Raw genomic sequence first — 24,064 nt, forward strand, 5'->3', positions numbered from 1 at the left:
ACTCTGGAGAGGCCCACACCTGGGCTGCTTCGGTCCTTCCTAGGCCTTCATCACCTAGGCTTTCATTACCAAGGCCTTCCTTGGCTTTCATTACTAGCCTATGTCCACATCTCCTGGGGTCTTACATCACTGGAAACAGGCTGCCCTCCAAGATGCTGAGAACAGAACTCCTACTTCCTGACCACATGGCTCACTGTATCTACTCATTTGTCATGCACATGACCTCTGTCCCTCTAGTCCAAGCCTGGGTGGCTGCACTGTCCCTGCAGTTGGAAGATGGGCTCCAGCCTGGGCTTCCTCCTTAGGGGACTCACCCTCTGCCTTGTTATCCTCAAATGTCAAATGGTAATGGAACCAGGCCCACCTGCCAAGGCTGCAGTGAAGATCACATTAGCTAATCAATGTAAAGTATGTAGATAGCCTGGGAAGGATTTGACAAATCTGTGACTTTCAACTATGATCACTACTGAAGCATGTGAGGAGGCCACCCTACCTGGGGGTTCCCAACAGCCTACGTACTGGTGACCTTCAGTTGAAGCCTCAGGGGATCCTCTGACTTATGGCTGTCAACCCTGGCCAGCTGGGCAATTTCTGGAACTCCTGACACCCACCAATCTGGGGGAGTTGCCCAGGCATCAGGACTGTCCAGCCTCCCCAGTGTGTGGTCAGAGCTGGCACCTCTGCAGTTCCCTGGGGAGACGGAGGCCGCCTGATGTGAGTACCTAGTATCTCCTCCTGGCCACAGCAGCCAGCTCTCTCCCCCTCCCTGTCAGCAACACCGGCACCCCTGCAGGACCCCGATCTGTGGTCCTGAGCTGCTCCTGCATCTTGCAGCCAGCATTTCTCTAGCTCCTTCCCTAACCGCCCATCTCACATCTCTGCCGATCTCTGGACAGAGTGGCCCATCAAGGTAGTCACTTACTTGCTCTGGCTGGAGCCCTCGCCACACTGACTGAGTCTCAGTGCCCAGGTAACACTGCTTCTCTCCTGCTTCCAAGGACTCCTTGGCCCATCTTTGGACCTTTTCTTCCCAAGCCACCTCCACTGGGAGAAAACACGGTGCACTAGTGGCCTGCACCCTTTCTCCAGGCCAATCAGCACCCTCTAGCTGATTCATCAGGACGAATCCCTAAAGGTAGCTTTTCCCACACGGCTTCCCTCTAGAACTAAACTGACATCAGCTCCCTAGCCTGTCCCTTGTCACACAGCGTCTTGTAACAGGACACCTTCACCCACTGTCTAAGTGCCAAGCCTCAGAGCCAGGCCAACCCTTCCCTACAACCAATATTAACACTGACCTCATTGTACGATCATGCGGTATCAGTGCAGAAATGTGTGCAGAGCACAGCACAGCGCCCGGTACATCAGTGACCCAGGAATGCAAATGAAGCCTTTCACATCTTCCCTTGTTGGGTCCCCTTTAGAGGACACTGGTGTTACCCAGGGTTGGAATCTACCTCCTTCACCTGGGGGCCCCCCTAGTGGCTGGGGCAGTGTCAGCACGGAGAGGCAGAGCCTATTCCTATCCAGGCAGGGTCCAGTCTCACTCATCACTGGGTCCCGTGGCGCTTCATATGGGGCAGGTGCTCAGTAAACATGTACCAGGTTGACATCAGGAGAGCGTTCCCCACATAGAGATAGTGTGCTGAACCCTGGGTTCCTGCCTGAGTCCAGCAGCACAGAGAGGGCTGTCAGCAGTGATGGCTACTGTCATTCTCCACTGCCCTCTCGCTCCCCACACCAAGCAAGAAGTGTCTGCCTGGCATCTTACTCTACGTGCCACAGACACTGGTGCATGGGGAGCTCACATCAGTGTGGGGCCGAGTGGGGGCCCTGCCCCTGCAATCCCATCTGCCCTACCAGTAGGAGCACAACGTGTCCCATGGCATCAATGCACGCCAGGACTGGGACAGCCTGTGAGAAAGCCCCACGTTATCTAGGTGACAAGAGAACCAGCCAGAGAAGAATGAGCAAGGGCCACGGCCCGAGGGAAGCTTCTCTGGGTGGGGATTCAGGCCGGGCAGAGTCTGAGCAGATGAACAGGCTGCTGGGGGGACAGGGAAGCCAAGGAACAGTTGTGCACATAGAGGCAGCACCCAGATGGTTGGTGGGCTGGAAAGGCTCACACACCCGGAGTGACACAAGACAGAAAAGAGGTGAAAAGAAACCGATTGTGAGTGAAGAAATACTTACAATCTTCAGGTAAAACTTCCTTAAACTGCTCGAAGTAGGAATTTAACCGCACCAAACTTTCCACATTGATAACTTCTTGTAGAGACGTATCACCGAACCTTCGGAGGTCATACGGGGACACCATTAGTGGATGGCACTTCCTTCCAGCATTGAACATAACAACACGGGTTCTCTCCAGCATCACTGTGCACATCTGCATGCTAAGCCACTTCCCTCCTCCCAAGCATATAGTCATCTCTGCTGTGTTGGTGACAGGTTTAACTACATTTCATTAGCAGGAACCACGCACATTTGTTACAGACGTTCCTAAAAGATTACAGAACTCCATCTGTCCCAGACCCTGGCAAAGCATGCACGGAACCCCTGTCACAGCCGCTCGCTGGGAGTCCCTGCATCCTCCCATCCCAGAGGTGCTTAGAAGAGGCGACGGCAATGGGGCTGTGGCTGGGGGCGGGGGGAGGACACGGCCCTGTACTCAAAGCCAGGTCACTCTGCCTGCTGAATAACCCCACCCGATTATCTGCTCCTCCTGGACTGTATGGGAGACCCTAGCTCTCTTCTCTCTATGCAGGCTTGTTCTGTGCACACCTCACAGGTAGCCAGGATGTGCCTGTGTAAGGCAGAGGAAGAGGAAAGTCACCCTTGAGGAAGACCCCAAGGTGGTCATGAACACCAGCAACCTCTGAAGTCTAAGGCCTGGATGCCCAGTCCAGCTCCACTACTGCTGAGGGACTTCCCTGTGCAGCAGCCTCGTCATGGTCCCATGTCATCCTTCAGAGAGCAGGACTCCCTCCCGTGGGCCCGCCACAGCCCATCCACCCCACTGCCCACAATGGCTTTTCCTCTAGGCACTTGCTCCCTTAGGGACTGCCCCCGGACACAGTGAGCTGGGCTTGTTTATGAGCTGTGGGGAGAGTGTCCCAAAAGCAGATGAATGAGCGACCTTGCACTCGCCAAGTCTTCCCCATCCTGTCTCACCCTCCTCTACCTGCCCCTCTGCTCACTGCAACGTGGCCTTGCCTCAGCCCTTTCCAGAAACTGCTCTTGCAGAATCATCAAGAATGGCAGCTGCCAGACACAGGGGGCGTTACCGTCTCCCCTGGGACACCTCTCAACCAGCCCCCTGATATTGCCCACTCTCCATGTAGTTGGCTCTTCCAGCTCTGCTCACACCTCAGAGGTCTCTGCTTCCCGGGCTGGTGGCCTCAGATTAAGCTGGCTTCCATCTGTCCCTGAGCACAACCTTCCTCCTGGTTCCTGGGATCAGTAGATGCTGACACCCCTCACTACTGACCTGGAAGTACAGGCCTGTTATTCTCTTCACCATCTCTCTCACACCCTCCCCAACTGAAGACCAAACCTTCCATTTCACCACTGAATTAACCCCCCAGTCTATCCCTTCTCTACCCATACTACTCCAGCCTGACCAGCTCACCGCCTCTAGCTTGGACTTTCCAACAACCTCCTCGTCACACTTGTCACCTTCGTATCTTTGCAGCACATGGCCAGCAAGTGATCCACTTAAAATGTAGATGAGATTGTGTCCTGCTCTACTCAAACTTCTTCGATGTTTCCTGCCAGCCACACCACATTTGCTAAGGGGGAGTTGACTTACAGCTACATAGAAGTCACTGGGTTCCAAAGGCCCAACAGGAAGATGGCACATCATGCTAAAGACCAAATTCCCTTCACAGCAAGTGCTTTAAAAACCCACGTGAATAAAATACATTTTAAATTCTAAAACACACATGCCACATGAATGTAATGATAAAGCAGGGAAGATTTTCATGTAATAGTGGGAGGTCATTATACATGCCCAAACCCTCCTCCTCTCCAACACACACAAACACGTACACACACACATTTGCACACATGGGCACATGTGACTCTTCCTGTTGCCTAGCAGTGGACCCTGTAGGGAGTTTACAAGACAAAGGCCTTTAGAATCAAGGCATGGCTCTCAGCCTGGCATACAGGTGTCTCTAACCTCACCGCTGCCCATCTTGGCCTGGGACCTTGGCCTCCTGCACCCCTGATGGTTTGTCCCTGCCTGCATTTGCTCAGGCTTATTGGCTTGGGATGACAGGTCTTTCCTTCACCTCCTCATCTGATCAACTCCTACTTACTCTTCTAAACCCAATTTAAATATCATCCCCTCCAGGAAGCCCTCTCTTTCACCCTCTTTCTAGGTCTCCAGTTAGGACCCCTACTCCTTGCATTCATCTCAGCCTTGCACCCACATCTCTCTCCTACCAGCCCACGTCTCTTGAGGATACAGACCACATCTGGCTCATCTTTGTGTCCCTAGCACCAAACACAGAGCTGGGTGTGTGGCTGCATTTGAAGATTGCTGGCCAAAGGAAGGAAGGGATGACAAATTCAATGTGGCACTAAGAGCCTGAAGAGGGCTAAGGACGTTTTCACGGTACCTCATGGAGAACTCCACCCACCCCAGCCCCCACAAGAGCCGGGGACACACCTCTCGGCCAGTGTCTGCTGCTCATTGATGCCCACGTTGAAGAGGACGGGCTGCACCCGCAGCAGCATGCCGCTCTGGATCTCCCGGGGCAGGGCGTCAAACAGGGGGCCCGGCAGAGGGATCCGCACATTGAACCCATCCCTGCAAAACAGTGGAGAGAGCCATAGGATGGGTGAGTGAGAAGAGGAAAACCAAGCTGGCCTCGAGACTGGAGTGCGGACTGGCCGTCCAGCTCAGTGGTTTCCAAATTGCTGGTCATGAACCTTTATAGGTCTGTGAAATTAACGTGGAGAGCTATGATCAAGGTTTTTAACTGAATGAAACAGAAAATAACAAAAATGCAAAGTACATCACATGTAACGAACATAAATTAAAACACAGTGCTAGTCTGAGAACTTAAAAAAAAAATCTTTCTACCGATTTCCAGTGATGACGGGCAGCATGTCTGTTGATGCATTAGAAGTGGCCTGAGTGACTTTGAAGGTCACATTCCTCAGGTCCATGATTCCAAGGCTCATGTCCTCCAGCATGGCCAGCTCCTCACCTGGATGCAAGAGAGAGGGACGGAAGGATGTCAGATGGAGGGGACCTGCCACTCCCCCCATAGGCTCAGCACGGCCCACAGAGCTGTGGGAGGCGATGGGGTCACGTGTGGTGTGATGAGAGGGGTCCTATCTCAGCCTCTTCACCAAGTGACCCACTTCTCCAAGGGGAAAGGCAGCTACTGAAATCCCCCATGGCCACATTTGGCAGCTCTGCTGGTGGAAACACGCGCCACAACTCCCAGCCCTCCCACAGTTCTCCCGTCCTGGTGAGGGGAAGCGTGGAGTAGGAAACCGGCATGTATGGAGTCTCAGAAGGCAAAGCTGGTGCTTTACCAATGGACAGAGACAGCAAAACAGCAAAACAGCACACCGTGGCCAGATACCTCCACTCCACAGTGGCTGGCATTTACTTGATGTCTTCTAACTCTGAAGACTGACAAATACTTCTAAAAAATTATCCATTTTAACCCTCTCAGAAGAAATAAGCAGAAAATGAAAGTAGGAAGAAGAGAGTCTTTTTAGAGGGTAATTTGGGATATCTATGAAATTTAAAAGTATGCCTACCCTTTGACTCAGAAACATTCCTTCTAATAATGCAGTGGCTGCAGAAATGGGCTCACAGGCTTACACAGACTTGTGTGGAGACGTATGGCCACATTGTTTTCAGAAATTCAGAAATTCAGAAATGGTCCAATGTCCCACAGGACCTTACTGCTTAAATAATTATCATCCATCCTCAACTGGAAAGATCTCTGTAACCATCAACATCAACAAAACAAAGGGGTGTGTGTGCGACTATACAGGACTTTTATTTGGTTCTCACATATTTTGATGTTTAGATTTATTTTCATTAGCATGCACCGCCAGTGCAATCAGACAACCATCTCGGAAGAAAGAATGGGAATCATACATGTCCGCACTGCCCATTACCCCCAGGATCCTGGAGGCGTAGGGTGGGTGGGAGCCCCTGGGGCCTCACCATAGGTGCTCAGCAGGCTCTCGAACTGGGCCAGGAGCCCGATGGTGTAGAGCTGCCGCAGGAAGCCATCGTCATGCAGGCAGTTCCTCAGCTTGATGATGAAGCCACAGATGAGAGCTGTCAGCTGTGGGGGAGACACAGGTGAAGCGGTTGTAGGGGGACAGACACTTCCTCACTAAATTGCTACCAGCCTGTGCCTTGCCCTTGGCCCGGAGTTTCTCTGCTTTCACGGCTCTGGCTGGGCCACACCAGCACCTCTTCCCCCTCCATCTGGGGTGTGAAAAGCACTCGGCTCTAGGCCATGCGGGGCAGAAGCCACAGGGAGGACAATGTTAAGCACTCCATCCTTGCCGCTCCTATTGCTCCCAAAGGCTGGTTTGGTTTTTGCTCAGCTTCTAACTTGATCTGCCTGAGCTTCCTCCTGGGCCAGAATCTTCTGGAAGCCCAGGATTACTTTCCCACCATGAAAAGGGCCTGTATACTCACAGACTCATACCAGCTCTGGCTGGAAACTGAAGTGATCACAAGAAAGAACAGAAGTGGGAGAGAACACAGTCACTCAGCAAGTTACCTCAGTGGGAGATTTTCTGTGGGACAAAACAGCACTCACAAGGATGGGCCAGCAGAACCACAGAGAACCAGCCTGACTGCCACTATCATTGGTCATTTTGCTGCTTTGATAACTGGCATCTACCAATCCATCATTGTTCACTTTACTAATTTGATAACTGGCATCTACCAATCTTGTAACATTCATTGGAGTCTTCTCTTCTCCAAAAGAGAATGGAAATCATCACAGCAGTTGTGCACAAGCAGCAGAACTAAGGCATTGAGAGCAATAATCGTGTCTCTCTCACTAAACTTTGTAAGGAAAAAGGTGGCAAAGAGGCCTGTGTCATGCACAATGCAGCATGCCTCGGGCAGGAGTGGCAGGTGTGCCCAACCTGCCAGTGCCACTTCCTTGGGGGGTTAACAACGGTGGTCTCCGACCCTCTCCTAAATATAGACTTATCAAGTAGAATTCCTCCCTCCGGGCTGAAATCTAGACCTCTCTAGTAAGTAACTTTAAGAGCCACGAGCAGGTGAAAGTATTGCCATCCTTGGCTTTTTTAGTGTGAAGCCAGAGAATGGCTTCCTAAGCCTGTGTTTTCTGAGGGCAGAGGTGCCCGTGGGCTCCCGTGCCACTCCCGGGGCTTACAGTTTGGCAGAAGACCACGTCGCGGCGGTACTGCAGGCTCAGGTACGTGGCTATGGTGGGAGCGCTGTCCTGCATGAGCAGGAAGACCATTGCCTTCTTGGCCTTGTCGCTCATCATGGCCACACAGTCTGTGAGGGTGGTCAGCAGCGGGTAAAGGGCCTCACTCCATTCACCTGGGTACGAGGAAGGACTCGTTTGAGGAGGAAGACTTTAAGAATCAGGTTCTGTAAGTTTAGCAGGTTGCCTGGCCCTAACCTCCATACTGCCCCGCTCCCGCTTCCCACCCCTACTACATCTTATAACTCCGCTCTGCCCAAGCTCTGCCCAGAACTGGCACTAAGTTCTGTCTGGAACCAACCCAGTATCCAACCTTCTGGCCTGAAGCTTTTCCAGTAAACAAACAGGGGACCTACTGTGGGACCACTGATGTAGGCCTTGACTCCCTAACCTACTGGGGGCTGTACACATAAATGCTCAGGATTATTCCCTTTCAGGAAAATGACAAAAAAGGTTTCTGTGAGTCATCTGCAAGTCACCATGGTTCCTCCACCTGGGATGAGAAAGGCACCCTGGAAAGTGACCTATTTTCTTGCTTCTCTTGGACTCAGGTATTAAGGCAGAGGCCCCCCTCCTTCTGGAGCAAAGGACAACTCCACCCTTGCGCAGCCGCTGTGTGGCTGTGGTACCTTCCCGCTTGCCGCGTCTGGAGAAAAGACCGTTTGTTCCACATGGTTTCCCACGTTTTCAGCTCTCAGAATATACCTTGCTTCTGTGTTCACGTCCTTCCCCACCCCCGAACTCCCCGCCTGCGGCCCTCTATTTCTATCTAGTTCAGTTTTCTTTTAGAGGTATTAGGAAATTGTGACCCTGTACCAAAACAATTTTTTAAAAATAGAACCTCAGGGTAGAAAAACAGAGTAAAGGGTATTTTGGGCTTTGGCTCTTTTTTTGCCTTTCAATTTAGAAGGCATTTAAAAGAGAAAAGACATGCCCTCATCAGTTCTATTTATAACAGGTCACCAAGCCCAGAAAGAAGCATTTGACTATCACCAGTGGGTGAGCCCACCATAGCAAATGCTGCACAGGCAGGGAGTGGAGTCCAGGCAGCACCCGCCCCTTAGGACGAGGTGCAAGTCACACCACACCCACAGATGCCACCGCACTGGAGAGAGGCCACGGGGCCTTGCGAGCGGTGCAGCCACCAGAGGGTAAGCTCTGCCTTAGATAAACAGAATCCAAAACCCAGAGTGAAGGGAAATAGGCTTCACTCTCTCACACTGTATGGGTAGCACTTTGTTGAGAAACAAATTTAGAGAAATGCCTCAAACTTGCAAAAGTTCTTCCCTATAGTCAGTGTTCAGTTAAGGCAGATTTTCAAGCACAGGAATCCATTCAAAGTCAGGAAATGATCTAACTGTGTATGCAGGCATACCGTATGTGGACAAGGATTTATATCTGTAATAAAAAAAAAAACCAGGCTTAACTTTTGAGAGTCTTCAGCAGGAAAAGTCTTAGCAAAGAACTCATGGTGACAGAGAACACTGGACCGAGGAGTGGAAAATATGTGTCCACGGCCCCAGCTGCCACTGAGTAGTGCTGGCCAAGGACAAGTCTCTTGACCCCTTGGCCACATGAGTCCTTTTTAGTAAAACGGAAGAGCCCTGCTGGATAACATCCTCTAAAAAATCTCAGAAGTCATGTTTCTGTTTCTTTGAAGAACTCTGTTGCATGCATGTAAATTATATTCAGCAACGATCAAAAAAGACAACAGCAACTAAGTTTTAATAGCCAAATAACTGGGGGAAAGGTAGGCAGTCATTAAGAAGTAAATCCTCTTAGAGCAAATGTTGCCAGTTTTGCTTTGCTTTTCCACTTATCATCATTTTAATCTGAAAATGATCAGAAAGTACAAGTGGTCTTAGTTGATGAAGGAAATCTCCATGCAATACTTTCTGACTTCACCTGCTTCTCTACTTCTCTTTCAAAGAAATCCATTTAAGTATGATGCAGTTTTGTTACACTGGGCGGAGGGGGGAGACTATGAAAAAAAATTGGGAGTAAAAAAAGAAAGCTTAAGAAGCACTAGGATCTCATCCTGGAGAAAAGCTGTGGGTCTGAGTGGGAGAGGAGTCTGCCATTTGCCCAGAGGAGGGCTCACACATGCCTGGAGGGCTCCAGAGTTTCATAAGAGAGCCCACCACCATGTACACAAAACCTGTCAGTGCTCTTGGGCGCCTGGGTGGCTCAGTTGGTTAAGCATCCAACTTCAGCTCAGGTCATGATCTCACAGCTAGTGAGTTCAAGCCCTGCATCAGGCTCTATGCTGACAGCTCAGAACCCGGAGCCTGTCTTCGGATTCTGAGTCTCCCTCTCTCTCTCTCTGCCCCTCCCCTGATCACACTGTATCTCTCTGTCTCTCAAAAATAATAAATAAACATTAAAAAAAATTCTAACTCCTGTCAGTGCTTCACCTGTCTCCTCATTTAATTCACAGAAAGAATATTATTAATACAGGCAAAGAGGTTAAGGGTCTTCCCAGACACAGAAAGAACTGACATTTGTACATGTCTGATTGACTCTAAACTCCATATTACTTTTACTGTGTCAGCTGTTTCTGCTGAGTTGAGAGTAGAGGTTGAGGGAGAAATACATATTGGGGGAATATGAAGAAAACTACAATTAGAAATTTCCAGACAAAATGGATTTCAAGGACAGTAATGAGATTTCTACCAGGACATAGCTAAGTAATGGTATCTGGGCTATTATACTTGGTACAGGGTCATATTCTGCTCCCTTTATCGAGAAAGTCTTGCCATGAAAAAAAAAAAAATCAGCCCAACTAAACAGTGTCCTTAGTGATGCAGCTGACTCACTTTTGGAGGGTAAGCTCCTTGTCTAGTTCATAATCTGTTAATGCTCACTGACTAGTGGTCAATCCATGGACCACGCTACTTTGGATAAATCTGAAGAGTTTTTCAAATCCATACCCTGCTTTTGCATTTTTTTTCTCTTATTAGCAGAGGAGGGAGAGAAGTCGGAAAAGCGGGAGGAAGATTGAGAAAGAGTGAAAGAAAAAAGGTGTGTGTGTGTGTGTGTGTGTGTGTGTTAACTGAGATAAAATATAGCTCTCCAGGAAAAGCCAAAGGGACTTTTGGCAGGGAACCATTTTAGTCCATTGATGTTAACTATGGATAAGCCGCCAGTGCTTCTAGAAATGACACAGCTGATATAAAATCCATGGTGCTATATGAGCTGAGAGCTCATTAAAACTGACAGAGTTTGGTAAATTCCCAAATCACCAGTTCACTGCACTCTAGATATAAAACAGGTGCCCTGCTACCTCACATTTATATCCAGTCAGAAATATGCAATCATCAGACTGAGTGGGTAACTGGTTTTTGGGGTATAAGCAAAAGCATATTATTTGGGGGTCTCATGCTCACTCTGGGGAACCCACAAGCCACAACCGGGAAACTGAACATGAACTAGAGCAGAGGTCGGCACACTTTTTCGGCAAAAGGCTAGATAGTATTTTAGGCTTTGAGGATCACAAGGTCCTTGTCACAACTACTCGATTCTGGCATGGACAATATGTGAATGAATGGAAGTGACTGGTTTCCAATAAAACGTCATTTACTGGAGCAGGCAGTGGATAGGATTTGGCTCAGAACTACAGTCTGCAGACCCCTGAACTAGAGCCATGATCATTGACTTCTACGTGCAAATGCAGCAAAAAGATTCTGTTTTTAGCACTATCTCCAAATGAAGCCTTCCAGCAATGCCTAATAAGAATTCTAAGCTGCATCCAGACTCAGAAGAGAGGATGCTGTGTGGTTATGAATGCTGCAACATTTGGGTGGCTACACCCCCTCCATGTAATGCTCACAAGTTTAGGTGAAATTAGAGGAAGTACCGTTTACAAATATATACTGTTCTGAATCAGGGAGCCAAATGGACTCATGGACGTTAATCATCTGGAAAGGTTATACGATGGGAAAGTGAAAAAAATGAATGTGGTAGCCTGCTTCAGGCCACAGTCCCCAGCCCAACTGGTCCCTCACCAAACCTAAGGAAAGTTGCCACATGTCTCAAATGAAGAAACTCCTAAAATATCTTCCTAATTCTGGAAGCACAAGGCAACCTTGGATAATTCAGCGACAAACACTACCTGAGGATTAGAAAGACATCTGCGGAAACCTTGAACGGAAACCACGTACCTGGGCTGGACTCGTCAGGAGGGGGGCTGCAATCTGCACAGAAATGGAGGGCAACATGGATGATTAAGGAGCAGCACAAAGTTCAAACACGAACAACTCAACGCTTACAGCAACTGCATCAAGCAGCCGGCAGTAAGGTGGCTCAGCTGAATGGAGAAGAGGTCGGTCGGAGGCCTGCCTGCCTCTTCCCCAAGGAGTCCCACACAGGCGCCGGGCTGCTTGGACGCAGCCGCACCCTCCTGGTGGTAAACACTGACCGACTCCCTGATTCGTTCATTCATGTTGCTACGACTTCAACATAAAATGCTCTTCAGGATAAGCAAGTTAACATATTACAATGTGATAAAGTGCCCACATTGATCACATTGCATGTGGGGGAGCCCATGGTGGGCTCATAACATCAGGAAGCACACTTGTAATGAGAGAGACTGACCAGCAAATTGATCATCCCCAAATTCAGAGCCCACTGCCCTGACTCACGAGTGGAACCCGGGCTGCAGACTGACTGCTGAGACCCCAAGATTAGGATCCAGCGATGAAACCAATATACCAACTAATATCTAGGCCAATCTTTAAAATTTAAATCAAATTTAAAACTTTTATCATTTGGGGAAAGACCAGAATTACAATGTCCCTCCAGATCACTTGAGGAATGCCAATTTTAATTAATTTTCACCTACACTGAATGACATTTCAGTGAGTGAAGTATTCATTTCAGTATTACATTTCCCTTAAAAACTCTAAAAATCCTTGGTTAACTGGGCGTGCCACTGGAAGAACACAAGTCTGAAAAGGGGTCACTTGTTTTATTTTATGTCTCCAGGTGGGTGTCTCAGAGCCCCAGTAGCTGGAATCTGCTTTATGGAGAGTTTACAGTCTGGATTGTCCAGAGGTGGGGGTGGCAAGGGATCCTTCCTCTCTAGTCACCTTTGGCAGTGACTTTTTCAACTAGCAAAGAGGATAGAAACAGAGAAAAATTAAAGGGCTCCATGAGTTGAAGATTTCAGTCTCTTCATTAGAGCCCAGATATCTTGAGACCTTCTATCTAACAAAGACAGAAACCCACAGCAGTATGCAGTAATGCAGAACATTTTTAAACCTCTGTCCAGCTAATTAGAATTACTCCAGGCCTTGAAAATATATATAGATTTCTGCCTCCCCATAACCCTTCCTACGAGATTCTGGGTGTGAGTGAACAGGAAGGTCAATGAGCCCATTTTTATGATCTTTTGTGGTGATCCCAAACAGCTGGGTTGTAACCATTCCCCAAAGAAGGGGCACCAGGGGTTAAACCTGGCTGGGTAAATTCAATCTTTCAATCAAAGCACAGAGAGAGAGAGAGACAGAGAGAGACAGAGACAGAGAGAGAGAGACAGAGAGAGATAGTGTGTGTGTGTGTGTGTGTGTGTGTGTGTGTGTGTGTGTGTGTGTGTGTGTGTGTGTTGGGGGAGGGGGGGCTCCTCTGGTACTCCTGGACCAGTGACTCGTAACTTAGACCATGGAGTCCCCTGAGATTTGATTAGCGCATAATCTCGGGGCATATGAACCTGAGACTCATAGGTCTCAGGTTAAAACAACCTGGTCCAGGCTGTGAATGGCTCTTCAGCAATGAGGAGGGGATGAGAATGTGTGCATGGCAGGTAATGGAAGCCACCAAACGGGGAGGCTGCGGGTGGTGGTGCAGAGGGGCGTGGGGCAGTTGTGCAGAAAGCAGAGGAAGGAAAGAGAGGCTCATGGAGCCTCTGTGATTCCAGCTGGCAGGGACTTGTCAGTGGGTCTTGCAGTGATCCATGCGTGCCAGGCAAGGCTCTGATGAGTTCTGCAGGACAGCAAGCTAGAAGGCAGGGCAACTCCTTAGTAGAAGATGAAAACCAAAACCCCAGGACAGGGTACAGAGACGGAATGAAACGTGACAATGCCTTTTAAAGAGGCACAGAGGTATTCATATATAAGCTGGTGTGAACACAACCTGCTCATTAGGCCAAAACAACTACCCCAGGAGGTTGCAATGGTCTAAAAAGTCATGACAGAGCCTAGGTCTGGCCCTTGAGGATAAGAGACTGAGTAAAAGAAACAGCTTGCATTCTCTCTGGTTCTCCTAATCACGCCCAGGTCTGAACGGCTTCCTAGCTGTGCTCAAGATTTTTAAATTAAGGATCAACCACAATTAATTTAGTGGCATACGGTTTCATACATTTCTTTGAGTACCGATCAGCAAAGTTAGACTCTCTCAAATGTATGCTTCATATTCCCATGATCAAACAGAGCTGATTTACATGGCAAACACAAGTCATGCCCTAAATACCATAAATAAATGCTCATTTAAATAACCTTAAAACTGCATTTAAATTTGTCTACATTTGACCAATACAGGATGTGCCTAGAAAGAAAGTGACATTTAAGTTATGGCTATGACAGAATATCTGATTAAATACACTATCTCTGGCATTAAAAAAAAAATCCAATAAATTACTCTCTTTATATCTGCAGGAAAACTTGAAAATGGCAAGCAAGACTATATTGAAGAGAAATGAGTAATGAGCTTTCCAATTTTTTTTTAAAAAACACAATTTACATTAAAAAAATGAGAAGACAGGACAAAAGAGCTCCATGAAACCAATCACAGGTGTGGGGAACTGAAACTATAGCCCTTCACAGATGGAAGGAGTGGAGGATGTGAACACTGTTGAATCAGAGGCTCAAGTGAAATCACGCCCTGGAAACAGACTGCAGGCAGATTGGGAAGGTGAAGGGCATCTCACAAATGAAGGATTTACCAAGAGGCTCTGATAAATGTCTGCCTTGAATGAATGTTGTCCAATTTAGAAATTAAAAGTCCTCACTGTACGAAGCCTAATCCTGGCACATCCGGGCCCTACTAACTACAGTTTAACACTCCCAAAGGTCTGCAGCCAGCTCTCAGCTGCCTGGCCCATAACCCCACCCGCTCCAGTTCCTATAGGAAAAGGTGGCAGGAAAAAGTCCCTGAGTGGCAAGGATGTGCCTGTTTAGAAAGCATTCGGCTCCCAGCTTTAGGGGTCTAGGCAGGACAGAGTGGTTATGCTCTGGGTCTCCACAGGCAGAAGACGGTTTCTGAAGTGTGTTGCTTCATGCCAATGTCCTACCGTGTACTGAGGGCCCTGCCTCGGAGGTAGAGCTGGACAGAGGACCCCAATTCAGCCCCAGGAGCGGGTTCCACCATCTGACTGAGTTCCCCACAATTCCCAAGGCAAACTGCCCTGCTGGATGAGAGCACGGCCATCCAACAACAACCAGCCTTTGGATAAGTGCACGGAGCTTGCTAGCAACTCTCATCCAGCTGTGTCCCTGCATGAGTCGCCTTTTCCTTAATTCTATTAAGTCCTAATTCAACACACAATCTCATCAGAAAAGCATCTGCATTTCAGCCTCCTTCGGGTATTCAGACTATATTAAACCAGCAAAGCCCAGGCATACCCTGCTCACTGATGGGGCAGTGAGACCAAGAGGGCCTTCTGATTCTGCCTTTGCCAGACATGCAAATTCACACATGGGCTCCATGGGTGTGGACTACGGGAGCCTCTGCCCTCACTGCCCGCTGCTCCATGCACTGGGACAACCAGCTCTGCCTGACATCCCTCCCTGCAGTCTGTGCGGGGGAAGAGGTCATGGAGTCAGACACACAGACAGACATATGCAGCGTGAGGTGGGCGCAGCGTGAATGGGAAGCGTGGATGCATACGCACGTGTGGTCAGGTGAGGATGGCATGCAGCGGAGGAGATGGTGGAGGGGCATGGCGAGGAGGGGACATCACAGAAGGGGTCTTCCGGTTTGATCCAGTAGGCGTGGCTGTCCCGGTTACCTTTCTTGCTGGTGCAGCTGCCCGCGCAAGGGAAGACGTCCTCACAGCTCTCGCCGTGCAGGCGCTCCTTCTGCAGCAGCTTGTCCACCCGCTGAATGATGCACTCCAGGCTCTTATCTACGTTCAGCCACACTTTCTCCTTCCAAACCAAAAGGGCCCGTTTGGGTCAGTTCTCCCAGTGGGAGAGTACAATCTACACACCCACACCGCCAGCCCCGGTGCCCACACACACTGATTCCTCTATGCTGGGCCACCAGGATCATTAAAATATCACAAATTCAGAAACATCAAGATTGATTCAATGTTCTCCGTTACAGTTGTATTTGCTTTTCAAAACACAGATCAATGTACTGCACTCACTGTTCTTAACACTGGGGACACATTTGCTAGTAACTATCACGGAGGCCGGCCAGAACTTCCCAGTGCCTTCCAGAGCTGGCAGAAGGGCTATAGGGCCCAGGGAGCCAGTATGTCCCCTCCTCCCTCTGCCGCCACACGCCTCCTACAACCATCAAACACCCAGGGGACTGAGGGAAGGTAATGGAAACGGCTGATCACTTCAGATGGGGGAAGTGGGAAGGCAGTGAGGCAGGGCTAGGAGTGATTTGTAGAAACCCACACAGAATACAGGATGGCAGGGCAGGACTGGAGCGGCACTTCACTGCTGACTAGTACTCAGTGCCTCACACAACAATGCCTCCAAGCAGTGGTCCCAACAAAAGGCAAAAATGACCTGTGGGATGCAGATGCTGCTTTCAGGGCCACTCTGTCAGGAAGCAGAGTATGCTACATGACATGCCAGGGTGCATCTCCAGACTCCTCACTAGCCCCCAAAATATATAGGGCCTGAGGAGGGCTGGCTGCAAGCAGAACTTTGAGGAAGCAGGGGGACTGGGGAGGGGAGAGGCCTCCAGCAGGGCAAGAGCTCCATGAACACTGCCCCCTCAGGTCTGACAACCAGGTCTGACGCCAGCTGGGCCTGCAGCAGCCCTGCCCCTCAGATGGACACAGGGTGTGAAAATGCCGTCTCCCTCCGTAAATCAGGCAGCCCTCCAGAAGAGAGATGTGGAGTGCGTCTGCGAAGCAGCTGACATGTTAGGCGCCTCTGGGTCGGGAGGGGTGGGCAAGAGGCTTTGGGTTCTTTAACCCAAGCTCAGCAGCACAATGAGGGCCATGAGCAGCAGACTCACCCACTCCTCCTCGTGCCAGTCCACCTGCAGAGACGACCGGCTATTCCTCCCCGTCCACCTGGCCATGAGGGTGTCCTGGTCATTCCTAAGCATCACCTGCTCCTCCTCACTTGATGTGGGGGAGGCCTTGGAGGCAATGTAGTCAGGTCGCGCCGCGTTCAGCCCATGGATGGAGTTGGCCAGCAGCTTGCAGTCGCACACGGTGACCAGCTGACGGGTCTGTAGTACACACCAACCAAAGCCGCTGAGCCCCCAGGCGAGGGGCTGCAGGGCTGATCCTCTCTGAGAGCTCAGGAACTGTACTGAGACCCAACACATACCCTTCTCCATAGTATAAGAGCCCTCGGGACGACTGAGTTTAAAGGCTGCCATAGGAGCAGTTTAAATGTTCCCACAAGAAGTCTGGAGGACACAGAGAGAATGACGGAGGTCAAGAAACCTCTGACTTTCTTCAACTCTTGCCTGCCTCTGCACCTGACAGGATTTCAAGGAAGGGCCTAAAGAGACCCCAGGTTCCTTATCTTCACTGACTCCCTGAGCTGTCTTCTCCGGTTACAGGGAACAGGCCTGACATTGGTTTGATGACTGAAGTCTTATCCTTCTGCATCTAGTCCCTGAAGCCCTGGGCTCTGGGCAGTGGGGCTCTCAGCACAGCACTGTGGTTCTGGAGAATTCCGTATGCACAAGTTAGTTCTGGGGCTCCTAATTTTCCTTCTGATAACATCATCTTTATTTTCTAAATGGATCTAATTCCCAGCTCTCAGATCTTTTTGCTGAGTGAACACATGTGAAGGATATATCACATTCTGATCAAGAACAGCATCTCACCTCACCAAAGTGGGTGTGAGTAGGGAAGTGTGATCAGAATCTGTGTGTGTGTGTGTGCGCATGCACGCATGTGTGTATGTGTGTTGAGAGACTGAGTAATTTGAAAAAGCATCATCTATCAAAATAAACTGTGTATCTAGTCCCCCAGTTTGAAACAATATTTCTATATTTTTAATCAGGATCAAGTTTTGGTTAATTAGAAAATGGCTTACTATTTATACTTAGGCCAATGCAGTTATATTTTCCTCACTGTATGCCTATGTAATAACTTAGCTTTTTTCAAATTCCAAGTCAATAAAAATGTGGCAAAAAACATACTGAGTAGGCAGTTGCTAAGAAAGCTGTGGCACTATGCCAGCTTCAACAACGAGCCCCTCGGTCTTGAAAGGAGACACATCTGCATGAAGCAGCAGCTGGAAGTCACATGCCCTGGGTTCTGTCCTTGTCTTGCCCCAACCCGCTCTGCGACCACGGGCAAATCACCAAACCTCCTGGGGCCTTTGGGGGAACCAAACCTGAAACTAGATCTTCAAGGTCATCCCAATGTCACCTTTTCTGTGGACAGCTCTAAGCACACAATGGGGTGTCCAGGTGTTTCTAGAAACCCAAAGGAGCCCCCATCCCACATGCAGCAGGGCAGTCCCTCCTACCTTGTCTGCCAGGATGGCGAGGGTTCTTTCAAGGCCTGTGGCAGACCTGTCCTTAGCCGCCCTCGAGAGCCGCTCTGCATAGTAACTCACTTGGGTTTTCAGGGTATTGATCTGGGCAATGATCTCCTTGGCTCTGATGATGTCCTGTGGTATGTAGATTATGGACTGGCAGCTGGATGGTGTACTATAAAGGATAAGAACAGATTCTAAGGGCTTTCCTCAAATGTCTGAGGATGGTAGCAGCATCCCACCCCCAGCCCACAACCGACACAAAGTTAGGCGTTCTGACACTCATGGATGTTCTCCCAGGCTAGTCTAGCGGCTGGTGGGCAAAAGCCAATCTCAAGAGATTCCTTCTGTCCATATGGTAGAAGGCTTGAAATATTAAAAAAACAACGAAGTCTTTTATCTCTGTATGTATCTGTATTCTTATGTAAATGTGCATACAGATACTGAACCCAGTAATTATCCAAAGGCTAATAATTTTTCACCTAAGAACCTCACCTGTCAACTTTTCAACAGTACGGAAGTGGAGACACAGGATCTGCTAATCCCAGAGGGTCAGTTTATCACAGTGAAGGGAGATTGCCATGATGCTAGATTTTCCACAAGAAACCTGTTTCTCCATTTGGCCGATCTTCAGACATTCTGTGCACACATCCATATTCTCCCCCCTCACACCTCTGACCCCAGAAAACTGGACTTCCTTCTCCCTTTAAAAATAATGTCCCATCGGATGAAGAGGAGGTAAAGAATGTGCCAAGCCACAGGCCAGGCCTGGGCACCTCAACAGCTTTGAAAATCTGGCTCTTCCTCCTTCCCTGCCTCCTCGCCACCAAGCAGTGTGTGATCTTAGGATTAATGTCAAAGCTACAGCGCAGCCCCTGTGCAGCACAGACACCAGCCTCTGGAGAACCAACTCTACATCCTGGCTCTTTGGGGCCTGGCTACCGTGTTTGGCCGTTCTAGTATAAGTGCTGCCGAAGCGAGCGCCATGTTTGGGCATTCTAAATGGAGGTGATAAATGGCAAGTCTCTCAGCTAAGGTCCTCAATCAATCTAATATTACACATTTCTTTTTCAGACCATCTGAGGAAGCCAAAGAAAGCAGAGAGTGGTAAAGGCGCCAATGAGGAGGTCTCCCGTAATCTGAAGTTGTGAGCTCTAGTCCCCATTCTTCTCAGTCCTCACCGGTTGTCTCCAAGAGCTGTCCTTTGGGTTTTGGGGAAGAGGGTGAAGGTGAAGGAGCACAACCTCCATTGCTCTCCCTGGAGATGAGGGCTGGAGACCCTCCCCTGCCAGGCCCTTTACAGGGTAACCCGGAGGCAGGTCACCAAGAAACTTCCTTTGACAGACTATGGTGTAAACATGCAAAACCCCAAAACCAAAGCACCCCAGAAAGAAACAACACCCCAAGCCCACACACCACGGTAAAACACAATGGATTTGCCAGAAGCCCATGCAGCAAACCGCAACCAAGCCCACGTGATCTGAGAAGTCATTTCACAGCACAATGTGCACATGACTACTTTCCAATCTGCAATCACTCTTCCAAATGAATAGCTGCCTTCAGACAACTTAGTCTTAAAAATATGATCTCAAATAGAATTTTTAAAAATCTGCTCTTCCCTGGCCCCAGGATTTTGAGCACACATGCAATGTGTGCTTCATGTAAATATACACATGCACATGTAGATGTGTACACACTCCAACCAATACATACCATTCCCCCAAGCCAGAAGGAAAGCACCACCCCCTACTCACCTTGTGTTCTAGTAACAGTAATCTGGGACTTAGGCACAGGAAGCAGATGGCGGGGGTGAGGAAGAGTAAATTTCAAAGAGCTGCCACTCAGGGTTGATTGTGAACATACAATCACCTAGTCCTAAAAGTGGGGAAAGCTGTAGAGGCCTCAGTGTGGGTGGGAGGTTCCTCAGCACCTACTGTCCCCAGAAGAGCCCTGACATCTCAGGCAGGGCCCAGCCATGGCCCCTGAACCTCATCTGCTCTGAGATGGCAGCAGCTCCAAAGGGCTGCAGGGGCTTCTGGGGCCTGTCACCAAGCAAAGGGTACTGGCTATAGCCTGAGCCATCATGTTGGGCATGACCACGGAGAGCCTGGGGCAGCAGTGGAGACCCCAGGCAGCAGACACAGTGGTTTCTGGCTGCCATCTAATTCCTGGGTAGAAAAAGTCACTTGGTTATATTAACTCTTGGTTTGCCCTCAGGAAGACAACTGACCCAAGGAACACTGTTCTAAAAATCTGCATTTTTTATTAAGTATTTTGAAAATGTAAGCTGTTTTCATTCCCACAAGAGATGATGGAGAAGGGAAACTTGAAGTCCTGAGACTCTTGTGAAAGAAGCCAGAAAGGGATTCCCAGCCACACCAAGGGGTTGACCTGAAATCCCAGCATCCGGGGCCTTGGCTGGCCTGGGAGGAACAGGACTGGCTCTTCTCTCAGAGCACATACAGCAATGAACTACTGCCAGATTTTAAAGGTAAAATGGTAGACTGGAGACAGGCTATTCATATCAAAGAACATTGCAGTTGGAAGGGAGAATTCTGTCTACAAGGCTCTAACTAGGGGCCCCCGGAGGCACCGAGGGGTGAAGCACCTCACAGAGAGGGGACAGCACAGGCTTTCTCTACATGAGAGCAAGACCCAACCAAACAGACACTCTCTCCACAGACAGAAAACTCACCAACACTCCTCAAAACTGCTAAAGAAAAGAACCAAAACGAAATATTAGGAGTTAGCAAACACTGAATGCAAAACAAAAAATTAAGAAGCCAAGTTATCTTTTGTCAAAATTCTTGATGTCAGGTGTTGAGGCCCCCACTACAGGGACAATAAAACTCATGAGCCCAATGTGCTCAGTCATCAGAGCAACGTCGGTGCTGATGCGCAAGCCCCAGGGAGACATTCCACCTGTGGGCAAGTTATGTCGGCTTTTAAAGGAAAGTTCAAATAATGAAAATCATTTCTACAAGCAGTTTTATAATGGTAGTAGGAAATTAAAGAAAAACTTCTATTATTAATGTGAAAAATACTCCAGAGGCATTTTGGAAAAGAGTTCTGAAGTTAGCATACAGAGCAATCAAGTATCAAAGGTTGGGATGACCTTTCTGGGACAGGGACAGCCAGTGTGAGCCTACTGATGGGCTTCCCCCTCCGGGGCCCATGGCATCCTCAAATCTGCTACTCGAACCCCCACAGAGCCACATGCAACAGAGTGACAGACACGCGATTTCTTGGCTGGCTGTGCAGAGCTGGGGTGGCCCAGGAAGCTTCCTCTTCATCCTAATTCCCAGGGAGCCCTGGAGTCAGTGACTCCTCAGGTGAGTCCAGTTACCTGGCTTGTCTGGGCAGGGAAGAGCAATCGGGAATCATCAAGCTCAAGAATGCTGCCCTGCCTTGAAGGCTGAAACTCCCCTTCCTAACCACCGGCCCTTTCTGTTCTTCCTGCATCTGCCTCCAGGGCCCTGTCAGCACCGGAGTCACCTGTGCACACATCCCCGTGATGATTTCTCATGGTGCGCTCTCTTCCACCTGCCTGCTCATCCTCCAGCTTACCCCCATGGGCAGAGAAGCTCCTACCTGCATCCCTGATCCCCTTAGTCTGCTGACCGGCCACTGCACCCGACCTTTCACCCTCCCCTTGATCCCAGTCTGCGGTCAGTTTTCTCAACCTGTGTCCTGACTCGTAGCCAGGGCAATACAGAGCCCCCGACTCCCCGGTGGGTGCTAATGCTCTCTACCTGGAAGCCTTGTTGATTCTCTTGATGCCCCCTGGGCCTTTGCTCTACCTTCCTTCCAACTGTTCCATTCTCCATTGATTAAGTCCAACACTTTGAACTCCACATTCTCCAGAGGCTAATCTACGGTATCTGCAGCTTGTTCCTTCATTCCTCAAAGATCTTTCTGCATCTCACTTTCTTCTCTTGTCCCTTCTATGACTACCGGCCTGGTCTGACCTTTGCCTCGTCAGACGAATTCACTTTACATCATTTTCATCTTCCCTAGCAGCCCAAACACATGATCAAGTAATAACCCTTCTCCCCAAGGGGACACTTTTGTGCTACTTCCTCTACTCCGTGGTCCCCAGTTCTTATAGGATCATCTACACTCACCACCCCTACTTCCTACACTTGCATTCCTCATCTACTTAAATCTTGATAGGTAACACTCTACAAGAGCACCAATGCTTTCCACATATCCAACACAACAGCTGGGATATATGGCTGTATCCCCATCACCCGTGCTGCAGGCATGGCATTGCTCTCTCCAAATGGTGATGTTGACTTGTCTGCTCCCAGGCAAGGCAGGGAACTCCTCGGGGTCAGGCCTACATCTGTCAGCCCCGCAACCCTGGTCACCAGCATGTGACCCCACACTGAGCAGGCTGCCAGTGAGGCCAACCCTCTCCCTCAGCTCCTTTCCTCAAAATACCAAGGCTCAGCCACATCTCACTGTATCCTCCACAATGCCCTCCCCCACCTGCCTACCTGGCAATTTCCTGCTTGGACTACAGCTTTGCGCAGCTCCCACCACTCCACCCCTTCTAGCCTTCTTTAAACAGGGAATGTTTACCACTGCTGTCCTTTAAGGAAAGGAAACAATCTCCTGCAGGCTTCCTGCTTTGTGGCATTCGACACACACTACACACCTGGTATGACTGACCAGGGGCTGCAAGGGATGGCTGACCCAGCGGACGTCCACACAGGGCAGCCACCTTCAAGGGGGGCTTTAGTCTGCTGTTCACTCGCAGGGTCAGGAGCACTAAGCAGGTGCCCCCATCACCACCCAGCTCAGCCGCACACACAGAGCAGCACAGGGGCAACGAGGCAGCTCCTCCCGCCACACAAAAGCACAGTGGATGGCTAGATGTTTTTGCAGTCATATTTCGTTTTTGATTTTTTTTTTTTTTTTTTTTTTTTTTGCCTAGGAAGCATCAGACAGCCATACAAGGACCACAGACACCCTCCATATACTTACTGCTTCTTGGTCTCTTCAAACTTGTGCAGCTTTTTACGGAGACCTCCTGACTTAAAACCTTGGCAGTGTGCTGCTGGCGCTCCGATGGTGACAATGTCGTAGTTCTGATCTGAATGACAGAAAGCTCTCCTCCATTACTCTGGGCTCAGGCCTGTGGACAAGCCAGCTACAGGGATATGCACACAACTCTGGGACCCTGCCACTCCAACCCATTCCCACAGTCCCACAGGCTGGACTGTCTGTGGGCCCCTGGAGCCCAGCACCACCATCTCAGCAGAGAGGGGGTTCCATTCCTACATGTCTCGAGATGGGGCCACAAAGGGCTGGAGGCAACTACTGGCAACACTCACCTTGTAACCCTCTTTGGGAAGGGTAACTGACAGGTGACTTTCTGCCACAGAAACACAAAGAGAAGCTGGTAGGAGGACAGACGAGGGGGGAGGAACTAAAGGAGGGAAAAGACAAGGGAACAAAGACCTTACAAAGGTCCTGTGACATGTCTCTTAACTGAGCTGCCAGGCAGAAGAACACAAGGGAAGGCTGGGCATATTCGGGGCAATTTGGGGGCCAGGCGCACAGGCAGAAAGGAAGTGAAGTGTGATTCAGTGAGAGGAACAGGACAATAGTTACCTGACCCCCCATCGTCTTGAACTCTCATCCTCTGTATGTGCAAGTTTGTAGGTACAAATTCTAACTTTTTATCTGCTTTCAAACTGCTTGCTTTAAACGAGGGACCTAAAGAAACAGAATATGAGAAAACAAGGCCATCGACATGTACTCTGCAATAAGGAATGGCAAGTAGATCAGAGATATTCTGAGGAAGCCGCTATAAGTAAGCAAGAACGTGCTGGTAGTGGTCTAGGAAATTCTGAGTTGCCCATGAGCATATTTCATTTCCAGATGGCGGGTGGGTGAAACCCTGGAGGGAGGGCGGCTCACTGGCCA

General features: G+C 49.4%; 1 protein-coding gene across 14 annotated transcripts in view; it reads right to left on the reverse strand.

Annotated features, from left to right (window-relative positions):
- INPP4A (inositol polyphosphate-4-phosphatase type I A) overlaps positions 1-24,064 on the reverse strand; it is a 136,477-nt gene that overhangs the window by 15,922 nt on the left and 96,491 nt on the right. For 4 of the 14 annotated variants that reach the window (XM_029937184.1, XM_029937189.1, XM_029937180.1 and 1 more), the window contains exons 12-23: positions 23,750-23,854; positions 23,120-23,228; positions 20,826-20,843; positions 18,122-18,305; positions 16,644-16,862; positions 15,337-15,592; positions 11,612-11,644; positions 7,395-7,567; positions 6,197-6,320; positions 5,090-5,216; positions 4,673-4,813; positions 2,194-2,291 (exon numbers count right to left, since the gene is read on the reverse strand). In XM_029937184.1, coding sequence (XP_029793044.1) covers positions 2,194-2,291; positions 4,673-4,813; positions 5,090-5,216; positions 6,197-6,320; positions 7,395-7,567; positions 11,612-11,644; positions 15,337-15,592; positions 16,644-16,862; positions 18,122-18,305; positions 20,826-20,843; positions 23,120-23,228; positions 23,750-23,854 — 1,587 coding nt within the window. The remainder of the gene's footprint in view (positions 1-2,193; positions 2,292-4,672; positions 4,814-5,089; positions 5,217-6,196; positions 6,321-7,394; positions 7,568-11,611; positions 11,645-15,336; positions 15,593-16,643; positions 16,863-18,121; positions 18,306-20,825; positions 20,844-23,119; positions 23,229-23,749; positions 23,855-24,064) is intronic. The other 10 variants (XM_029937185.1, XM_029937181.1, XM_029937191.1 and 7 more) reach the window with 6 other exon arrangements.

This window comes from Suricata suricatta, chromosome 4 (genome assembly GCF_006229205.1).
Source record: "Suricata suricatta isolate VVHF042 chromosome 4, meerkat_22Aug2017_6uvM2_HiC, whole genome shotgun sequence".
In the NCBI taxonomy this organism is placed as follows: Eukaryota; Metazoa; Chordata; class Mammalia; order Carnivora; family Herpestidae; genus Suricata; species Suricata suricatta.